This window comes from Morus notabilis, unplaced genomic scaffold (assembly GCF_000414095.1).
Source record: "Morus notabilis unplaced genomic scaffold, ASM41409v2 Scaffold45, whole genome shotgun sequence".
NCBI lineage: Eukaryota > Viridiplantae > Streptophyta > Magnoliopsida > Rosales > Moraceae > Morus > Morus notabilis.
Window position 1 is genome coordinate 1,644,971 of NW_010366164.1, and position 24,264 is coordinate 1,669,234.

Consider the following 24,264-nt stretch of genomic DNA (forward strand, 5'->3'; position numbering starts at 1 on the left):
GTTCGTGGCCGGATCTTAGGTACCAAGCCTTTACCAAGTATCCGAGAGGCTTTCTCTGAGGTCCGCAGGGAAGAAAGCCGAAAAAGAGTTACGATGGGGCAACCAGGGGTTCCCGTGACTGTAGAAGGGTCAGCATTAGTAACCCACAAGGACAGTTCCATAGCCCAAGACTCTTCTGCACATGCTGTACGTGGACCTCCTCAGAATCGCAGTGATAATAGGCCACGCAAAGGAAGACCCTGGTGCGACCACTGTCGCAAACCAGGCCATGTTAAGGAAACATGTTGGAAGCTGCACAGAAAACCTGCAGATTGGAAGCCCAGCCACACATGTGGTGATCATGAGAGTCGTGGGAATGTCGCCTCTACTGAAGAAACCAAAAGCCCAAGTCAAGCCCCATTCACCAAGAATCAACTTGAGATGCTGCAGCACTTGATTAGTCAGGCTCATCCATCCACCAACTCGTCAGTGATTGGCACAGGGGGAGTCCCTTAGCGAGGTAATGACACTCTGGCCTTTCATGCCGCAAAGGCATCCTCAACCCATTGGATTGTAGATTCTGGCGTATCTGATCACATGACAGGTGATATGTCCCTATTATCCTCCTATAGTCCATGTCCGAGTACTCTCACCATTTGTATTGCAGACGGCTCATGCTCTACAGTTGCTGGAACTGGCACTGTCCAGCTTTCTCAAACTCTTACCCTCCATTTAGTTCTTTTTGTGCCTAATCTTGATTGCAATTTACTATCTATTAGCAGACTCAATAAAGATCTGAACTGTGAGACTAAGTTTTTTGCTAAATCTTGTGTACTTCAGGACTTGGATTCGGGGAAGACGATTGGCAATGCTGAGCTTTGTGCAGGCCTATACCTTCTCAAATTTGACAATCCTCCAACATGCCCGAGATGTAATGCACTTAGTGCCAGTCCACAGAGTCAGTCCGATAGCAGTCATGAGTCAATGAGTCATTCTAATAAAGATAGTGTTATTATGATGTGGCACTATCGCTTAGGTCATCTAAATTTTATGTATCTTGAACGTCTTTTTCCATCATTATTCATTAATAAAACTTCTAAATTTTTTCACTGTGATGTCTGCCAATTATCCAAACATACTCGAAGTACATATTCTCTGTGACCATAAAAACCTTCTCATCCATTTTCCCTCATTCATGGTGATATCTGGGGGCCTTCAAAAATTCAAAACATCACAGGGGCTCGATGGTTCTTACTATTGGTTGATGATCATACACGGCTAAGCTGGGTATTTCTCATGAAAGACAAATCTGAAACTAGCCAAATTTTCCAAAACTTTCATACTATGATCCAAAACCAATTCCATGCTAATATTCAGGTCCTCAAGACTGACAATGCATGAGATTTCTTTAACACCGTTCTTGATCCTTACTTGCAGTCTCATGGAATTGTCTATCAAAGTTCCTGCGTTGACACCCCTCAACAAAATGGAGTGGCCGAGCGTAAGAATCGCCACTTACTTGAGGTTGCTCGTTCCTTGTTGTTCACTTCCAACGTTCCCAAAAGATTCTGGGGCGAAGCTGTTCTCACCGCAACTTATCTCATTAATAGAATGCCTTCCCAAATCCTAAACTACAAAACACCAACCCAAACTCTCCTTAACACCTATTCTCATTCTCACCTTATTTCTCAAATCCTGCTTAAAATTTTTGGTTGCACAGTGTTTGCTCACATACACTCACAACATCGAGGAAAGCTTGACGCTAGAGCTACAAAGTGTATCTTTCTTGGCTACTCACCCAACAAGAAAGGATACAAATGCTACTGCCCCAACACCAAGAAATTTTTCCACTCCATGGATGTGACTTTCTTTGAAGACAAACCCTTCTACCCCAATTCTGCAATTCAGGGGGAGAACAACGTGCAAGAATCACAGAATTGGACCTCTATTAGTGATACAATCTCCGAACCCGAACCAACCAATGACACTCTCACCATTCTACCAGTCCCCACCAATCCACCAGACCTGTCCTCAGCCGAGACACCTCTACCAACCGAGTCTCAACCTGTGAATCCTGAGTCAAACCTATTGAGTCCTACTCATCTCCCAAGTCATACTACAGTAAATAAAGAAATTAGTGTCTACTCAAGGAGAAGGCGTCGTCAAGGAGAGCCTGTGCAAAGCCAGCAGAACCAGGAATCTAATCCGGCTCCAATTGCCCTTGAAAAACCGCAAGGTAAAGAAAAACTTACCCCTGTTCCTTTGGCTGAGAAATTTACAGATCATAGCTCAGATCTAGATAGACCGATTGTTGAAAGAAAAAGGGTTCGCTCATGCACGCAACATCCTCTTCACAACTACATGACATATTCAAACCTGTCCCCTGGTTATAGGGCATTTGTGTCATCCTTGGATCAAGTTCAGATTCCCAATTCCGTTCATGAAGCCTTACGAGTGCAGCAACCTTAGAAGAGATCCGAGCGCTGGAGAAAAATGGAACCTGGATCCTCACCACTCTTCCACCAGGAAAACACAAGGCAGATGGTAATGTCGAACGATTCAAGGCCCGTCTGGTAGCCAAGGGTTTTACACAGTCTTATGGAATCGATTACCAAGAGACTTTTGCACCGGTTGCTAAGCTAAACACTATCCGGGTTCTCTTGTCTATAGCGGTGAATCGAGATTGGCCATTATTTCAACTCGATGTGAAGAATGCGTTTCTGAATGGAGATCTTGTAGAAGAAGTATACATGGATTTACCTCCAGGATTTGAGAACAACTCCACAAAGAACAAAGTCTGCAAACTCCAGAAGTCACTGTATGGCCTCAAACAATCACCCCGAGCCTGGTTTGACAGATTTACAAGGGTTCTAAGACTAGATGGATACTCTCAATGCCAAGCGGACCACACATTATTTGTGAAACACTCAACTGATGAAAGACTCACAGTGCTCATTGTATACGTCGATGACATAGTGCTCACAGGAAACAATGAAGGAGAAACAAAACACCTCAAACTCTTGCTCTCCAAAGAGTTCGAAATTAAGGATCTCGGACACCTAAGGTTCTTTCTCGGGATGGAAGTGGCCAGGTCAAGCAAAGGAATATCAGTCTCGCAACGAAAGTATGTTCTAGACCTTCTAAAAGAAACTGGCATGACCGGGTGTAAACCAGTTGAAACACCTATGGACCCGAATACCAAGTTAGGAGCTCAAGCCGAAGGAGTAGCAATCGACAAAGGAAGATACCAGCAATTGGTGGGAAAACTAATCTACCTAGCTCATACCCGTCCTGAGATAAGTTTTGCAGTCAGCGTAGTCAGTCGGTTTTTGAATAATCCCTCTGAGGTGCATATGGAGGCTGTGTACAGAATACTGAGATATCTCAAGAAGGATCCCGGGAAGGGATTAATGTTCAGGAAAACTTCCGCGAGGACTCTTGAAGTCTACACAGATGCAGACTGGGCTGGATCCCCTATAGATCGAAGATCAACCTCAGGCTACTGTTCATATGTGTGGGGAAATCTGGTAACATGGCGTAGCAAGAAACATGCAGTAGTTGCACGCAGCAACGCCGAAGCTGAGTTCCGAGCCTTAGCCCATGGAATATGTGAAGGCATTTGGCTAAAACGACTACCGGAAGAACTTAGAGTAAGGATAGATGGACCTATAGAAATGCTGTGTGACAATCAATCAGCTATAGCCATCGCAAAGAACCCGGTACACCATGACAGAACGAAGCATGTTGAGATAGACAGGCATTTCATCAGTGAGAAGATTGAAAGCAGAGTGATCTCCTTAAGACATGTTCCTTCACAGCACCAGACAGCTGACATTTTGACTAAAGCTCTGCATCGTCCTAACTTTCATGAGTTGAGTTCTAAGCTAGGCATGTCAAGTATGTATACCATCTAGCTTGAGAGGGAGTGTAGAAAATCAAGCTAGACGTTAGGAATCTTGTTATATCCCGGATATTAGGAGTATTCACAGCTGTTGTAATCCTAATTTAAATTTCCTAAGATAAGGTCGGTTAGTTCCTGATTTTGTGGATTAGGGTTAGTCCTTCTTATGTATATATATACCCATCAATCAATGAATAAAAGATCAGAGGATTACTTCCTAAATTTCTACATAGTGACTAGACTGAACCCCCCCATTATGTTTTCTACTTGCAGAAAGAGTGCTGAGAACGCAATCCAGACTCTGAATGGGACAGTAATCGGTAAGCAAACAGTTCGTCTTTCATGGGGCCGCACACCAGGACACAAGCAGGTAAAAAATTGCTTTATGCATATTGATATATGATTTTTCCTTGAACTATTACCCTTGGGAGAAAAATTGTTTTCTTGATATCTTTGTATGGTATGTATTAACGTCATAACGTGTTTTGAACTGAATCTCCAACAAAACACTCAAACTTTAAGCTTTAGTCCGACAGACATGCAAAATCAATCGTTGACCCCAGTTTTGTTTTCTTTCTCGAACCTCCCAAGTTCATCTAGGTTGTGTCTCTTAGCTCCTTATTTAATCCTTTTGCGTTCAATATTTCGCAGTATCTTACTGTTTTTGAGGTTCTGAATTAACAGTTAAAGTATTAGTCATCGTCATACTAGAATTCCTATGCCTTCTCCCTTCCTGTTATGACTGGCTTTTGTTGATTGTTTTCTTGAATTACGTGGAATTTAACAGTGGAGAGGAGATTCGACTAACCAGTGGAACGGGGTGCATCATGGAGGCTACGGTGGTTATGCATATGCGGTGCCACAGCACACTGCAGCTGTGGCCAATGGGGCTTCTTGACAGGAGTACGACAATTATTAATCGTGTGTAAAATGAACTTTATAGGAGTGGCTTTCTTAGATGTAGTTATCAATATCATGATTGGAATAGGGTGGTGGATTCAGCTTCTTCTTCTTGTACTTGTCATGAATTTTTGTAGCTCTGTCTTTGTCATTGTATTTGTATCGTTACTAAAGATTTTTGGTCTGTGGGATTTTTTTTTTCATTTTATCAGACGGGAAAATATTTCACCCTCTCTTTTTCATTTTTTGTTTTGTTTTGTTTGTTTTGTTTGTTTGTTTTGTTTGGTTAAGCGTATACATATATATTCGGGAGAATCGTTGAAAGTAATTTTGAATATCCACCAAGTGCTCTGTCTCATTTCATATCTTGTTGATTGATTTGTTTCTATGTGAGAATTTTGAACGTTTATTGGTTTTTATATGCAAACAAGCCTCTATGCAGGCTGCAGGCCAGTATTTGATACCAAAAAAAAAAATGCATGATGAGGATCACCGTATATCTATTCTATTGTCATGATTTGGCATTTTGCTCGTTTTTACATTGCTCTGCTTGTATATATATTTTGGTTGGAAAATGGATCCTATATTTGTTTGATAACGCAGATGAAAAACATTTTATGAACAAAGAGTTAAAATTGGCTAAGTAGAAAAAATGGAAAACTTTCTCAGGAAATTGTATTTTCTATTCTTTTTTTGGTAAAAATAAAAAATAAAAACTAAAAAAAGTAAAATCTCTTAACTCATACACGAGTTGGCCCCTTCTGCTTTTTTTGTCCGACCAGAGTGTGCATTTGGGGTTGATGCAGGGAAAAATGTTTTCGTTATTTCAGGGACAAATGTTTGGTCGATAGCTGTACTATTATTGTCGTTATTATTTTATTGAGGCTGATATATCTTTAAAGATTAAAGATAAAACATCATGAAATTGAAAAAGTTACAAAAAAAAAAAAAAAAATGCTAACACAAGTTAAGTGCAAACACGTTCTCTTTCTTTCGTGTTTTATTTATTTCTTTGTCGTCGCTTCTCTTGGTGTCATTTGTTTTTTTTGCATAATTTCTGTTGAGGTAACTAGACATAAGATGAAGCCTAAATGTGTATTTGTAGCTTGTGCGCGTTTTCTTTTCTTATTACTTTGTTTAACTCTCTCTCACACCAATGCTCCTCTTTTCTTCTTTATTCATAGGACAAATTTTATAAATTTTTTAAACTTTCTCACTTGTGTCAACATGCCACTTGCACTTTAAATTATTCATATTGTGCCCCTTAAATTTTGTTACTTGTGTCAACATACTCTCTAAACTTTAAAATGTCAATATTATGCCCCTTAAACTTTGTCATTTGTGTCAACATGCCATCTGAATCTAATTCTGTTAAGTTTTTTTTTAACAGAAATGCTTATAAACGCCTCCTGAACTGTCACTTGTGTCAATATGTCTCAGAACTTTAAAATGTACTTGTTATGCCCCCTGAATTATGACATGTCTCCAAATTTTCTTCATCCATCTTGATTCTATCAGTTTTTTGAATAGAAATGTTGATATGATCATTAAATTGCTAATTATCTATGATATTTGGAGTTTATTGAATGCCTTTTCCTTTAAAAATATTAGTTGGGTACCAATTTTAAAGGGGAAGACATTCAATATAACCCCAAATATCATAGTTAATTAGTAATTTAATGGTCATATCAATATTTTCATTCAAAAAACTAATAGAATCAAGATGGAGGGGGAAATGTTGGAGACATCATAGTTCGGGGGGCACAACATCTATATTTTAAAGTTCATGGAGTAAATTGACACAACTGATAAAGTTCAAGGGGCATTTATAAGCATATCCGTTAAAAACTTGATGGAGTTAGACTCATGGGGCATGTTGACATAAATGACAAAGTTCAAGGCGCACGATATACACATTTTAAAGTTCAAGAGGCATGTTGATACAAGTGACAAAATTGAAGAAGAATTTATAAAGTTTGTCCTTATATTTATCTTTACTACATTAAAACCCACAAAAAGAGGCGAAGCATTCATTTCTGAGTATAGTACGAAAAACATTTTGTTCCTCTTCTGGGACGAATTTTTTTTATTATCATTATTGTTCTAGTTTTTTTTTATTTTTTTATTTTTTATTTTTTTTATTGATCTATCGTTTTGCCCCTCTTAAAATAACTTCTTTTAAATATGTGCCTATTTATTTTATAATTTTTTTGTAAGGTTTATTTACAATTTCATATTCTATATGTTTCTTTAATTTAGCAGAAAATGGACACTACGCTGGAGAGTTTTTTTTTTTTTTTTTTTACACTGAATGCTACATCGTCCATTTGCAAGTCTATATGTTTCTTCGACATTCCTTTTTCGTGGTCAATTTTCATGTGGGTTTTGTGAAAAATCAAAAAGTTGATTTGGGTTATATGTTGGGGAGGATTTTGATTGGCCGTTGGAATTGGCGGTTATGGTGGTTTCAAGGATTGTTTTTCTTACCGCCGTCTTCCCTTAAAAAATAACTATTAAGTTTAATACGATATGCACATATATAGAAAGACAATATTATAGATACGGCCGACCACCATCTTTTTACCATCAACTTATAATCAAGTGGTTCTAAAAATCCTACTCCATCGATGGAGCAAAAGTACGTGATGCTCTAATATTCCCAAGAATTAATGCTTGAAAGAGTTCAACTTCCAAAGTTTTATCAATCTTTACAAGAAGCTGCTATTATGGCAAAAAGAAGGCTCTGGTTTAAACTAAAAATCAGGCAAAGTTTAATTCTTCAATTCTGTAATCAATAATCGTTCCTAACCTACTTGACTGATTTTTTTATTTTTTATTTTTTATTTTTTTATTTTTTATAATTAACCTACTTGACTGAATTCTCAGCCAAAAAAAAAACCCTACTTGACTGAATTAATAGCAATTTTTTTTTAGCCCTTCTTTTCATTTTCTTATACTTGAATATCATGTTAAGAAATATCTAGAATACTAGCTCCTTTAGAGACGTAACCGGATCGATTCTCATACTGGCGAATTAATAAGGCGAGAAGATACAATTGGTATGCAATGATATTGGATTATCTCTTTCACCAAATCAACCATATAATTAATATTGAACCTGTTGAATACTACTATTTTAAGTAACTTCCTCGATGTTGTAAATGGCTACAGTCCACTCATACATGTGTTTATCTGCGTATCTTGGTCCTTAAATGATTAATGCTTAAAAATTAAGCTGGTAAAAAATTTTTTTTTTTTTGTTTCCCTCAAAAAAAAAAAAAAGAAATTTATGGGGAAATATTATACTTTTACGTCAAAATATATCAACAAGCAAAAGTTGACCATTATATCATAACGGCTTAAATTAATTAGTTAAATCTGAGTGGATATGGACATGACAACATCATTCGAGCCTTCTAAAGGAAGTCCTAATTTATAAATCGGTCACGTGTTTGTTATGTTAATACATAAATATATACACACGCACTTGTGTATACACACACACGTTAATCTTATACATGTGTATGTATATAGATATATATTAGATACATGATATAGCTGGCTGTGTGGAATTGTATTTGTTTATAAGCATACTCAAGGGTAGACTAATTCATGTAAACTGTTTAATTATGACAAAGAGCATATCAGATCGCCAAATAATTGTCATTTTGCAAAGTCAAAGACAATGAACTATCTTATCATGAAGAGGGAAACACTAAAATATACGAAGTGGTTGAACACTTGCATGGGAAACATGGTTTTGATTGGATAAATACAGTGCACGGTTGCGTCAACATCTTCTAAACAAGGTTTTTAATGATTAAGTTTTATCGGTGGTTACTTTTAAATATAATTTGATGACATGACGTGATAAAAATTTAATTTTATTAATTGTTATTAATTTTTTTAGTTAACTATTCAATTTATTATAACTGTTGGATTAATAATATCTATGAATGGATAAATATTAAAAAAATCATTAAAATTACTCCCATATGAATATATATATATTAGGGGCCAAACGTATACTAATTACTTTGTACACATGAATACACAAAGCACATATAAATATAGCACCTAGTTTTTGGTAACAAAATATATATAGCACCTGATGTACATGTTTCATTCTATATCAATTGATTTTGACATTTAGGTTAAGCTCAATATAAATATAAGGGCTTTTTCTTTTTTCCCTTTTAACAAATTTTTTGCTTGAATGGTTTTTTTTTTTTTAATTTATGTTCAACTTTTACTCAGTAGTTGTATTACCGTTAACTTGTTATTAACTCTTTTAAACTTTAAAATATGAAGGATATATACATTTAAAGAATCTGAAATAAGATAGGAAAATTAGGAAATGATTTTGGAGAATGGTATCACAATATATATATGTCGGTATAAAAACTAAAGAGAGAGACTATAAAATAAACTACAAAAGAGGTATGAAATGAATAATATAGCACAAAAATTATCTGAAAATAAAAATCCCCGACCATTGAGGCTCTAATTTGAATTGTTTACGAGATAAATAAATAAATAAAAAAAAAAGCAGTACACCACTGTAGTAATTGGGAGAAGAAAGAAAGAAAAGATGAAAAATAACTTTAAGGGGACGTTATAGGGGCCGAAATGAAAGACTTTTTCTTATAGGGCCAGAATCGAATATGTGTCATTGATAGCAATATTTGAAAATCAAATAAAAGGAAGAGGGTTTGATCAGTTAACGTTAGGAATTTCTTCCTTGCATACGACACACATCCCAATGCTTGCTCATCAAAAGACAAATCCAAATCTTCACCTTTGAACACTTTACTTTTAGATATCAAGCAAAAATATATAGTTGGCCATAAATATTTTATGGACTTTTCGCAAATGTTCTAGAGGTTGTCATATTAAGCACGTATGGCAAATAAGAATTATGAGCATGCCTCTATATATCAGCGTTGATAATTTCGTGTACAAATATCTTTCGTTTTCACATACAATGATGTGTCCAACTTTACTACTTGTAACATTTACGTCATTCTACCTTTTTTTCTCTGAAAAAATAACATAACTTACGTCATTTTATATTGAGAAAAAATTAGAATGAATTTAATACTAGTTTCATTCTCAATGTCAAAATGATGAAATTAATTTATTAATGTGTGAAACTTAAAAAACCATATTCGAAATTTTATACTATTAATCATGAAATCAATTAATCAGTACGTATGAAACTTAAAAAAACATATTTTATATTTTATACTATTTTCGTTCTTATTATCAAAATGAAGAAATTAATTTATTAATGTATCAAACTTAAAAAACCATTCGCGTATATTTGATTACGTTAAAAGATTAGCCTACATTTTCTGGTAGTTTTTATACTATTTAATTGTTCAACTTGTCTCGTTTCTTTAAATTTTTTTTTTTTTTTCCCTTTTCGTGTGTGTTTACTTACAATATTATTATTACTTATGAAATAGGAAATCGAAATAAAGAAAAAATTTGTACCAATATTCAATTCTAATTTATCCAAATGACATTCCCCAAACTACATTATCTAACTGACCACATTGCTTGCATAGTCTTCAATAATGGGGAATTATAAAGAAATAGGAATGATTAATGAAGCCACAAAGTCAATATATTCGTTTTTTTAAAAATGAAAATTTAGATTTTGTCTGTTTATGCTGGCCTGGGATGGGAAATCCTGCTCATAAAATTTGAATCCTTTTTCTAATTAAGCTGCGTGCGTCCTTGAATTCTTGTAGACAAAAGAAACAAATGATAAGAACAACTTGTGCAGAAAAAAAAAAATAAAAACGTGGTAGGGAAAAAAATTAAATTCAAAACCATTTTAATTCCCAAATATTAATTCCAGTTACTTGATTTTTTAATTATATATATATATATATGTTTTGGGGAACTGGTCAATATATAAAATTTTCTGCTGGCTGTTTTGTGGCTGTGTTGAGCCCGATTGCTAGTTTCTGCTGGCACGAGCTTTTTGCTTTTTGTTTGTGACAGGACTACTATTCTGGTTTTTTTTTTTTTTTTTTTTTTTTTTTTTTTTTTTTTTTTTTTTTTTCCGTCTATCAATTTTTTTCATTAAAAAAAATAAAACGCTATATTTGGTTAGAGGAATGCAAAATTGGAAATAGAAGATAAAAATCAAAATGAAAAAATAAAATTAAAAAAAAGAATCAGCCTTGATATTGCACCCGACTTCACAATATTTGTGGGAAGAGAAATACAGTAGTAGAAAATTGTTCATACCAATTTATCTTACCATTATGTCCTTATACAAGTGTGTGAGTGAGTCCTATGATTAAAAAAAAAAAAGTGTGTCAATGAGGTGTAATAAAGCAAAATAGTTATTTCATATCCTTGTTTTTTGTTTAATATTCTCACCTCTAAATGGTGGGTCCTATAAACTGTCTACTTCTTTCCTTCTTAATTTCATATATCAAACAACTCGATATTATCTTTTCTACTGGTCTAAAAATTCATCCACAATTTCTTCTTAGCACTTTTCTACTCGACCTAAAAATTTCAAAATTTCAAGATCGAACGAGAAATCTCTACAAAAGAAAAAAAAAAGAGAGATAAAAGAATATATTGTACAGAAATATAGTAAGAACATTAACAACGAGCATTCAATGTAATAGAATCTAATTTTTGATGTTCCTTTTTTTCAGAATTTTTGAACAGTTATATATGCATTTATTGAATAGAAAATGTTTACGAGAGAAAGTAACCTACAATATTGCTCACTTCAGTACTGTCAAATTTTATTAATTTAAATTATATTTATATCAAAGCCAAAAAAAAATTATAGGAAAACTTTTCCATTCAAGATTATCCAATACCACTAAGATATTTTTTTTTTATATCCTACCATAATTCTCCAAATGTTTGTCCTTATGAGTCATGACTTGTGAATAACATGTGTTTCTCTAATAAAAAAAAAATGTCATTATCTGTAATCAAGGTTTCATCATGACTCCAGAAAATTAGGTTATCGTTTTAAAAACGTTAATGGGATTCAATTTCCGTAGTTGTGTGCATGTCGCTTGCATGATTGCATAAGCTCCATTTATTTTATTATTAATTCTTATTATCTACGAAGGGAAATATTATTCTTGGGACTTTTCTCTTTTAAAGCATTATTATTGGGGGCATTTTACCACCCCGACAGCTGAGAAAAATAAATTATATATGTTTAGAAAAGGTATTTACGATAATATGATGGAAATAGAGAAATTAATCTACTTCAGAGAAATAATTTTATGATAATTCAGAATGATAATTAGATTAGTTGTGGTGTTGTCCTTTACTTTCGATCACCAAAATTTGTTTGGAGATCATGGGTCGTATTTGTCGAGTTCAAATATGTTGTTCTCAATTTATTGTTTTATTAGTTGTCCCTGTAAAATTTATCACGTCATTAAAATTTAACAACTCAACTGCATAACAATATGCTAAAAACTAAAAATTGTTAAACAACTCAATGAGGATTAAAATATAATTGGAGAGACAACCAATAAAACATGAAAATGCGATAACAAATTTAAACTCGTATTTGTCAATAAAAATAGTCATTTTCCACTTCTTTTTCTAATCAATACTTTGGGCTAGTTGTTATGGGTCATCCCCCTATTATTCCACAAGTTGGTCGTAATTTATTTATTTATTTATTTTTTTCTGTGAAAGAGGGTAAATTCAGTCACCAAGGTGTACTTTGCTACAAAAACAAAAACAAAAAAAGGAAGAAAAAGCAGAAGAAGCTTGAGTAGTGTCTAGTGAATACTGTGATATGTCCTAATACCTTATTTTACTAGTAATTCCATGACCATCAACTAATCCCATGAATTTGATATATGTTGGGCTGTTTAATGTATGTTAATTAACGGCATAGACAAACATAATCATCTCAGACTTAAAAAAAAAAAAAATCCCAAAACAGCTACAAAAGCAGAAGAACAAAACGGTAAACTGAAGCACAAATATGCCGCCCCAATTATTTCCTATGAAAAGAATCTCATCTCCGTAAAAAGACAACAATGCCATATATCTCATGCAAAACTTGAAACTTTTCCCTTTTCTTTCTATCATTTGTCCACACATGGTTTGGTGGTTTTGCATTTTGTTTCACTGATAACATACCGTTAAAACTTTTGGTAAAGAAGATATATAAGAGAAATGAACACAAACTTTTGTGCCTTTTTTCCTATCATTTTTTGTTGTTGTTTTTTTTTTTTCCTAAAAAAAAATCCTAAATCAGAGTGAAACATTTTAAGAAATCATAAAATATATTTTTGCACTTTAAGGTGGAGACATTTAAAAATAAATAAATAAAACTCCTTAAAAAGGAACTCATATCACATATTTCACGCAATGTTTTATCGATAATGGTAAATGCCACACAATGTTTCGTTGACAATAATAACATGTTACACATTTCCTTAAAAACATATGTCACAAACAATTGACAAAAGAACCAAAAAAATAATAATAATCATAATGGTAATACGGCAGAGAGGGCAGTAGTTAAACAAGACAAAAGGTTTTACAAAGAAAGGCGGCTCATCTATTAAGACCATTCTTCCCTCCAGTCAATTCACTCTCCTTCCTCTCTCCTTCCTCTCTCTCTCTCTCTAACCTTCCCTTCTCAATCGCTCTCTCTATATTAATCACTGTTTCTCCATTTCTGTTCAATTTCTCAAATCACAGAGCACACAGAGAGCTCTAACAATGGAATTGCAAGTGGCGGTCCCCGTTCCGCCCCACGACTTCAACTTCGACAGCGCATGCTCGTCGCCGTACATGACAGCTCCGTCGAGCCCCCAGCGCTTCGGCAACTTCTTCTCCAGCGCTCCGACCAGCCCCGCCCGCATCTCCGCCTTCTACCGAGACTTCTCCGTCCCCTTCAAGTGGGAGGAGAAGCCCGGAGTCCCGAAACCAACAACTGATATCAGAGACGACTACCACAACGGTCACAACAACGACGACGATGATGATTTCGAGTTCGATTTCAGCGGCCAATTGGACAGGCCTTCTCTCTCCGCCGCCGACGAGCTCTTCGACGGCGGAAAGATTCGTCCTTTGAAGCCGCCGCCGCGACTACAGATCGTCACCGGCGCCGGCGATCCAGGATCTTCGAATTTAGCTTCTCCGAGATCGCCGAAATCGAGGATTTCTCAGGGGAAGAGAATGGTCCAGGAAGCGCTCACAATGTCGCCGAGGCGGAAAAAGGATTTCGAAATCGATCCGTTCACCGCAGCCATTGAAGAGACGCGCAAGGAGGAAAATCAAAACCGAAATCAAAATCTCAACCGCGGAAGAGAAATGAGGGCTCATAATTCGTCGAATTTCGTTCGTAAAGGAACAAGGTCTCTCTCTCCAATGAGAGTCTCCGACATCGTTTTCGAGCCAGAGGAGAACTCATCTCAAACGGCGACGGTGTTAAATTCGAAGGCGTCGAATTCCAACTCGGCGTACTCGTCGTTCCTGTCAGCTATTTCCTTCGCGACGGACTACAAGAAGTGGAAATTGAAGGACTTGTTGCTGTTCCGGAGCGCGTCGGAGGGACGGGCGCCGAGAAACGACGACGTTCTGTCACGGTCGAAGTACGCGGTGCTGTCGAGGAAGAGCACGGCGGGTAGCGAGGACGCGAGGAACTCGAGCTTCCGGTCGACGGACAGCATCGGGTCGGTGAGCTCGAGGCGGAGAGGGCCGCTGTCGGCGCACGAGCTGCATTACACGGTGAACCGGGCGGCTTCGGAGGAGATGAAGAAGAAGACTTTCTTGCCGTATAAGCAAGGCCTCTTGGGGTGCTTGGGGTTCAACCCTGGTGTGGGTATGCATGACATTTCTCGGAGAGTTGGTTCTTTCTCACGTGCCGGATGATCTGGATCCGGATCCGGACCCGATTCAGATTAATTACTTTAATCCGGATGGTCTTTGTCCTTGATCTTCACACTTTGTTGATTGATCAATATATACAGTAGTTTTTTTCTTTTTTAATTTTCTATAGTAAATGATTCGTTTATTGTGGTTTCTCCATCACTATATAAATATATAAATGTCCATTACTATGATAATTTATATCAATGACACTATAAGACGAAAATTTTTAGTTTAGAAGTTACAAAAGAGTGTGTGAGTACTTCTACGTTGGTGGAAAGCTGTGTTTGGTTGGATATTGTTGAAACTCTTACTAATGTACCATAATGATGAAATATTTGTTAACTTCTATTCTTGAATTTGTGTTGGTTTTCCTTTGTCACTGTTGAAAATCTTTTTCTTTTTATTTTGGTCGGCAAGTTTGATCCAAGAATTAGAGAAAAAGAAAATTGTGGGAATACAGAAAGGGGCATTAATTTGAAGTTATTGGGCAGTGAATAGAGGAAGGTGGCTTTGCCTTTGTAATTTTAAAGTGAAAAGGAGGCAAGTGCAAAAGAACAAAGGAATAAAGATGTCGCCTATTAACCGTTATGAATTTAACCAATACAAAATATTTGATAATATTTATCTTTACAATTTCACTTTTTTTATGGGACTTTCACTCCTAGTCTCTATAAAATTAAATTATTAATAGTTTTTATTTTTCAGTCGTTAAATCTATATTAAAATTTATTTATTATGTATATTTTTTTAATTTAATATGATTTAATCACATGAACTATTAGAGAAATTCACTTTTTTTTTATATGTTTTCTAATTTGTTTTCAATTTCCTTTCCATCCAATATTTTCTCTTTTTACTGGGAAACAAGTAGTATTCCTTTTGATCTACTTTGGATTTGTAGCTAGAATTTAGAGCACACCTGAGGCTTCTAGGGACCTCTAGGGTCTGAAGACGTACGATTGGGAATGATATCACAACATGGCTTAATCAATGGAAAAAGCAAAGGCAAAAGATCATTTGGGATAGACTAATTAGAGGAAATTAACAGCAGGACACATGGGGTGGACAGATAATTCTACCTCATAATCATTAGGTTTTAGATAATCACTTTAGTGATGCCATATTGTACCGTAATATCTATAATTGGGGTTTTCCCATAGTCAAACAAAAAGTAAAGTCCATTAAGTATTTACTTGAAACAAATTAACCGATAGATGAAAGAGGAAAAAAATTAAAAAAAAAAAAAAAAATCCAACTAACAAAACCAACCTTTTCTTTTCCAATTTGTGGCCATCATTTAGCTAGCTATATATCACTACAATCTGCTGCAATGATGAATATAGCAAAGGTGGGGCTCTAGCTACTTTCAAATGCTGGCATGCTTATTCATATGTTCTACTGTCTTGTTGCGCAGCTACAAATAAAGAACGCAAGAAAATCATTTTTTTTTTATATATAGTGAAATTTGATGCATAAGTAGTTTGTTCATTTCACCGATTTGAGTTTTTAATTTTTAATTTTTAATGTTACATTTAACTTTTTTTATTAAAGTAAAAAGTTTTAAAAAAAATATCACATTTCAACTCAAATTAGAAACTCGAATCTATGAAGAGAATGAGGCCAAAGTCTTCGATCCACCACCTGGATCAGTCATGCTTAAATTTTTTTGTATGTTTGTGTAACATTATTCGTTCGCACATATACATTTTTTGTATACTTATATAACACTTAATGTTATATATTTTAAGCTATATTTATTAAATATTATACTAAAATAAATTAAGTGTTACACATATTTATGAACAATGTTACACGGACAAATGAAAAAAGTTACACATATTTTACTAATTTAGGTATCGGACTCAAGACAATTCTTACGTACATATGAACATATATAATGAGGTAATTGCAGCAATATATATGTATTGCAAAAGCAGATGCCCAGCAATTTGGGATTACATTATGAAAATTTTGATCATGATACTCTTTCTGAAAAGTGAAAATTGCGTTTGCTCGCTTAGATGTATACGTGATTAAATTTGTTAAAAAAAAATGCATTTTTTTTTAAAAAAATGGGAAATTTCATTTCACAAAAAATAAATTATACAAGATAAAAATAGTCTCAAATACAAAGAAATTCAATCCTAAATCAATGACTGGATCCATCAGTAAAGACTAAAATAGCATATGAATAAATACAAGTATTGAGACTCAATTGAAAAAAGACACGCTCGGCGCATAAACTATGAGCTTGACCTTTGCTCGATAAACAACACCAAAATAGTCAATGGACTAGTCCAGTCAACCGAAACCAAACCCCACGTAACATGGATAATTACACAACGACATAAAAGGAACTCTAGCTAGAAAACATATACCACACAGTTTTTAAACGGGTAGGAGACATAAACGGAGGACATCACTTCCATTATTACCAAAACAGAAACACCAAAGCAAAACAAAAAAAAAAAACACACCAAAGGGACAGAAACATCAACGCCCTTATTACAACTAAACAAAATAAAGATCCACCGGCAGCAAGCTATCGATCGTGGAATGGAAGCCAGATTTGAGCAGAGTCATTCCATAAAGAAAGCACACCCATGGGAGGTGGAGGACTGTGGGAGGACCACGGTAAAATGGAAGGGACGTTAGCAACGAACACTCCAGCTACCAAAGGAGAATGGAACCACCGGCTCCTAGAGAAGCTCTCCACCATGCAGATCAACACACCATGGGAGTGCGACTATCCTGCTGACGAACACGCTAAAAACAACGGTACAAGCTTAAAGCAACCCACCTCCAAGACAAGTTAGATCCGCTCTGATGGGTGTGCCGCTCCATACACAGAAAACATCACAAGAAAGCCAATGTCGAGACAAATCCGGGGACCAAACTTCATGGCTGGAAGCTCGGTGATGTGTTTGGAGGTAGCGTCGGAGCTCGTTGTTGGGAAAAACACACCCCCACACACACGCAGTAAAAAAATAAATTGAAACAAAAATAACAGAAAAATAGAGAAGACTAAGATTTAGGTTCGAAAAAATTTCTTACGTCTACGGAAGAGAGAGAAAACTTCACTAACAATTTCAGAATTACACACTCAATAAACTTTCTCACTTTCTCTCTCTACCCAAAACCCCTTACACCCTTACCTATCTCTCACCTCACTTCTCTCTCTCTCTCTCTCAAAAGGAGGCACTCTGTCTCTGCACTTATCTCTTAGCATATACATAAAGACTTACACAAAACACTTATTTATAGACTCCTAATAAACTATAAAATAGCCCTTGCCCAAAAACTGAAAACAGTAACTTACCTAAAAACACAAAATAGTAACTTTTCCAAAACCAATTTGAGTTACTTACCTACCTTGACTCAAATTCTCTTAACTCACTCAATTGAGTATCCAATCTCGACAGTCGTCATAGCACCGACAATGTAAACTTCAACAAGAATAAACATATGTCAAATTTAAACTCTCATCAAACTTGACATGAGGAACTGTCTTCTTATTCTTCAAAGCATCTTCACTGTCACAAGTTTTCACCATCTTGCCTTTATTGTCTTCAACTGTTATCAACATCTTGTTGCACTCTTTTACTCATGCAACTTCTTTCATAACAGAAGAAGACTCTTCTTAGCACGGTTTCTCCATCATATCTCCACATACAACTGTTGTCTCAATAAGCTTATGTAAATTTTTCACTTTTTCACCCTTCATGGCTACTAAATCACCTCTCTTGGCTTGCATAAAATCACCATTCGCATAGTACTCACACCCCAAAATGTCCAAAGCTCCCAAAGAAATCAAACTTCTCCTTAGTTGAGGAACATGCCTAACATTTGCTAATGTCCTCACAACTCCATCAAACATCTTCATCTTCACAATACCTATTCCAACAATTTTAGCACTAGAATCATTAGCCATAAACAAAGTACCAGCATCACAGGGCTTATAAGAATCAAACTACTCTTTATGTGGACACATATAAAACAAGCATCCAGAATCTACAATCCAAGAGTAAGAAATATTTTCATCAGCAATAAAAGAATAAACATCATCTTCACTGTCATACATGTCTTCAACAACATTTGAAGAATCTGAAATCTCTTGGGGTTCTTGCTTTCTTCTTTTTTCTAGATGCTTCGTCAGTTCTTCACAGTTTCTCCTAATATGTCCCTTCTTATAATAATAATAATAATACTCAATATCCTTCCTTGAGCGGGATTGTGAATGATAATCTCTTTTATCATAACATCTCTCTCGTAATTTGCTCATACCCCTATTCGAATCTAACCGTGCCACTAAAACTTATTTAGTATGAGACGTAACACTAGGTTTTTTTCATATTTGCAGTCTCTAACAAAGCAGTCGACACCTTATTTACAGTCAACATCGTCTTTCCAACTAAAAGTGTAGTCACCAAAGTCTCATATGATTTGGATAGGAAGGCCAACAAAATTACCGCTTTATCTTCCTCGTCAATTTTGACCTCTACACTTCACAATTGAGTTATGCACTTATTAAAATTATTCATATGATCCCTAACATCAGTTTCTTCATCCATCTTTAACTCATACAATTGTTTCTTCAAATATAATATATTTGTTATGGATTTCGACATATAAACTTTTTTTAATTTTTTCCATAACTCAGAAGGAGATGTTTCATTCATAACACTATATTTCAATTCAGGAGCCAAACTTAAACGAATAGTGCTTACCGCTCTCGCTTCCAATTCTTCTCAACTTCAACTTTCATATTTTCTGACTTTTGTCCTTGCAGTGCTTTCAGTAATTCCTACTGAATCAGAACATCATTCATTGTACTATGTCAAATGCTGAAATTACTCTTTGCATCAAATCGCTCAATCTGCTTAAACTTTATCCTGGACATCATCTTGCCTTTTTTTTAAAAAAAAATTTTCACCACAGCTCTGATACCAGTTGTTGAGAAAAACACACCCCTACACAGACGCAATAGGAAAATAAATTGAAATAAAAATAACATAAAAATAGAGAAGACAAAGATTTAGGTGGTTAGGAAAAATTTTTTAAGTCCACAGAAAAGGGAGAAAAATTTACTGACAGTTTCAGAATTACACAGTCAATAAATTTTCTTACTTTCTCTACCCAAAACCCCTTACACCCTTGTTTATCTCTCTCCTCACTTTTCTCTTTCTCTCTCAAAAAGAGACACTCTGTCTCTACACTTTTCTCTAAGCACACATAGAAAGCCTTACACAGAATATATAGACTCCTAATAAACCATAAAATAACCATTGCCTAAAAATTGAAAACAATAACTTACCTAAAAACATAAAATAATAATTTTCTTAAAATCAATTGGAATTACTTACCTAACACAACCAAACACTGCAGCTTTTTTTCTGAATAGAGAAAGAGAAAGAGAAAATAAAAAAATAAAAAAAACTATGTACATTTTACTAATCTATTACTTGACCCACACACAAATAAAACCGTTTAAAAAATTGACAACTTAACAGAAAAATACCATAATGAGATAACTCTCACTTGCACTCTGCGAGATCAAATTTGAAATAATGAACCCTTTAAGCAATAAATCACTGATATAATATGGGTTGAACTAATAATATCAATTATCAGTCATTCAATGATCAGTTGAAGTGTTAAACCTAATTAAAATTTTTAATTCTCAAGTATAATCATGATTATATTGTAACCAAACAATTCTCTTAATTATCGACTTTACAGATCAAAGAAAGGATACATATATATTAAGTAGCTTGGAATATTATGCTTTTACAAGATATTCCCATATATATTGGTGTAGAGCCCGTGCATGCAAACTAACTTTTTGTTGAAAGCCTAGCTATGTCGATTATGAGGGAGACCCACAAGAAGTCCTGATTATGGTTTTCTTTAATTTTCCTTTGTCCACTTTATTCTTTGAAGATTTTTTTTGGTAGGCACTGAAAAATAAATTATTGAAAAGTTTTTTTTCAGTCATTAAATTTACATCTAAAACTGTTTATTCAGTATATATATTTTTTAATTTAATGTAATTTTTTTTATTAAATTTAATGGTTAGAAGTTGATTCTATCGCTAGAGTGACTATTATAAAAATAACTTTATTTCTTTGAGGGGTTGTTGGATCAGTACGAAAAAAATGAAGATATAGCTATGATGTTCATCACATTTATATAATAGCAATATCTCTAAATATGTACACAATTCTATGAATGAAGAAAATTGTCTCATTCGCCTTGATGACGATGATATTGGTGATGATGTTGTTGCAAAAAAGGGTCCCTTGTATATAGCTGGTTTGGGTGTTTTCTTTTTTTTTTTTCCAAGAATATATGCCTACATATTGCCACATTGCATTGTTGTTGGCACTAGGCAATGATGATCATGGTAGATCTTGATTATATAATGAGTGCATAAAAATTATATACTAATTAAGCACAACATCTAATTTCAAAATTATGTTGTATGTAATGCATTCATGATCTTTGATTGCTCTCAAGAAATGAGCATTAAGCTAAAATATTATTAGTTTTGTTGTTAGTGTACTCGTACACATCATTTCACGAAAGCCATTTTTCTTTAGAGGACTAAGATACGAGAGACTATTAGTTTTGTTGTTGAATGTGAACTCAACAACGTGAATGTATATTAAGATTGCCAGTTATATTTTGGAAATAGAAAAAAAAAGGAGTTTCTCCGATTGATCAGAAAAAATGAATTATTGATAATTTTAAATTTTTGGTTGTTAGATTTGTATTAAAAATGGTCTGTTTTACATATTTTTATCCGATTCTACAAAATGTTTTAATCATCTTACGAGTTTAGAGTTGTAGCAATAAAGGTCATATGATGAGAAAATCCTAGGTTTTTCTAATTGACGGCTTCTTTTTTACATTTGATTTTTATTTTTCTCTGTTATGCTTATACTTTAGTTTTATAAAACCGTTTTTCTTTTTTGTTTGATAAAGTTTTAATTATTTTAAAAAAATGGAGTCCTATTGTTCCACGTAGTTAATTTTGTGCTCCATACTTGTGTTACAACTACACACACGGAATAATTACAAATAAATAAATAAATAAAACTACACACACGGAATCTCACCTGAATAAAAAAAGCTACCTATTAACACATGTAGATTGTTTCTTGATCAAACAAGTTAATATTATTTTGCTTTTTTTTTTTTTTTTTTTGGATGAAAAATCTTGTTTTGCTTTTACTAGCAAGTTTTCCTTATCAACTTGTACTCAACTTCTTTTACGTCGCAAGCATGGAAAATTAAGGTTTTGATTGATTCTACTTGAAGTTTTCTTTGCAGGAACAAACACTGAAGTGAGAGTACCACTACTATACGGCACTTAGAGAAACTGATCTTTTACTTGAAAGCATCTATAACACAAAAAGGGTTATATACTTTTGAAAAAAGTTAAAAAAAGACGAGTCAAAAAGTGATTTTTATTTGTATTTGCATATATAAAAGGAGACAAACAAAAGGATTAAAAAGAAGGAGACAACGCGTGTTATTCTGCCTAGTGGGATTAATCCTCAAACTTCTCTTTGTCTAGTACTTTCAGAAACACCAAATAATCTAACGTTTTTTCTTCTCTCTCTTTCTTTTTTTTTTTTTTTTTGGCTAATCAAAAAATCCAACTTGAGAAATACCAAAAAAAAAAAAAAAGAACCTATATTTATGAAAAGTGGGGGTGAAAACTATTAAGGAATAAAGAGATTTTTATTTTTGTTGTCTATCATACTAAGATACTCTAGTAAAAAATAATAACAATCATTATATCATTTAACATGCTCATAAGTCATAATACAATCTATAAAAATTAATAACATGTCGCTTAGCAATTAATATGTTGCAAGAGTCTTAGCCCAAAATAGTAGTGCTAGCAAGTAGTCAAGAAAAATACACCATTTTCCCTATCAATGAGATACTTTTAATTTTAAAACAGGGCAATCCGGAAAACTCAAGTGGGATAATCAATTTAAAAGAAGAAGAATAAGAAAAGAAAGAAACTAATCCAAATTCGCCTCCCCAATACTTTTTGATGTTGAATTGCTTAGTATAATACTCATTTAATATTTAAAAGATTCCTGTCAGATTCATAAATCATTTATGTTAGATTTTTTTTTCCCTTAAATTTTGGCCATGAACTGGAGTGAGAACCTTCAATGAAACCTCTGAAAATATTAATAATTCTCTTTATTGTTACCAATAATGTAAGACTAAGATGTGATAAAACAAAGTCAAAAAAGAAAACTTTCATATGCAAACCAAGAAGGAATAAAGCACTGAAAGAGAAGGGAGTTTCAGTGTCACACTGCAGCTTGGACCACACCAAAGGATCATGAGACATGCCCAAGAAAAGCACAACAATTGGACGTGTGAAAACAAAAAGATGAACAGGTCCAACCACATTCAACCACGTGGCTAATCACATGTTCCCCACATCAAAGTAATAAAATCTTATTATGGAAACATCACAATACCAAAATTTGTTTAAGAAGTCTGAAACCATTTATTATCTCCTCTCACTTATTGCTCAGTCTTCAGAGGTTGGGCCGAAAATGCTGACTTTTCAAAGTCAAAAAGATGGGCCAACATTAACCCGCCAAGTCAACATTAGTAAACGGAGAATTTGTAGAATATAAGTGCAGAGCTCAGGCCCATTGATCTCTAATTTGCAAAGGAAACCACGTGCAGCCTGCGGTGGGCAAGAACTTTGGTCCTTCCTATTATTAAATGGCTGGTCTTCCAAAGAATTCTAACCTAATTGCATGGCGTAGATTTGCTTGTTTTTTTTTTTTTTTTTCCAAATATTTAATGAATAACAATGGACAGTTCATGTTCAAATTTAACACAACACCGCATGCGACAGTGCACTGCTCTCGGACTCCTGGCTCCTCTTGTCCTGGCCTACAACAGAAGGGTAGATAGCCTCAAAGTGATGACACTTACAAGATGTTTGTCAAAGACACTTTGACTCTCAAATCAGCTTATTGATTAAAAAGAGCAAGTGGAGAGGCAGAGGTTAGACAAGGGGAGCATGCTCTTACTTGGTGAGTCAATAAGCTTGGTATTTATAGAGAACTATTGGGTATAGGTGGTGCTCAGATCCAACTCAAAACCTGGAGGGGACTCAGGTGTATGGTTATACCCATGTCTAAGATCACATGACACACGTCACGTCCCCATTGGTTGGGTGCCTTGCAGCAGGGATTACAAAGAGGATGTCATGTGGCAGTTGTTGGCTAATTGGCCACTTATCTTGCTCGGTAACTCTGTGTTAGGTAGGCTTTGGTTCAGTTCGACGACTGGCAATCCTAATTAGATTAGGTCTTATGTATGGTCGGACACTAGCTTGGTTGGCCTAGCTGAACTACTCTTATGTGCTCCCAAACCTAGTCGAACTCGACCTAGTAGGCCTACTCTTCAGGTGGTCTCGAAACGTAGTCAAATTACTCTTTAGGTGTTCTTGGACCTAGTCATACACTAGCCTGGTCGGCCTAGTCGACCTACACTTCAGGAGGTCATAGACCTGATCAGACATGGCCTAGTCAGTCTAATCG

General features: G+C 34.8%; 1 protein-coding gene across 1 annotated transcript; it reads left to right on the plus strand.

Annotated features, from left to right (window-relative positions):
• The first annotated feature begins 13,416 nt into the window (after window positions 1–13,416).
• Window positions 13,417–14,908, plus strand: LOC21410176. Its single transcript, XM_010109668.2, has one exon. It carries the CDS (start codon window positions 13,520–13,522, stop codon window positions 14,672–14,674), a length of 1,155 nt encoding a protein of 384 aa, XP_010107970.1. The 5' UTR covers window positions 13,417–13,519; the 3' UTR covers window positions 14,675–14,908.
• The last annotated feature ends 9,356 nt before the right edge of the window (window positions 14,909–24,264 follow it).

What these genes read in the sequence shown, in the direction of transcription:
- LOC21410176 (XM_010109668.2), top strand. Translation starts at nt 13,520, where the DNA reads ATGGAATTGCAAGTGGCGGTCCCCGTTCCGCCCCACGACTTCAACTTC.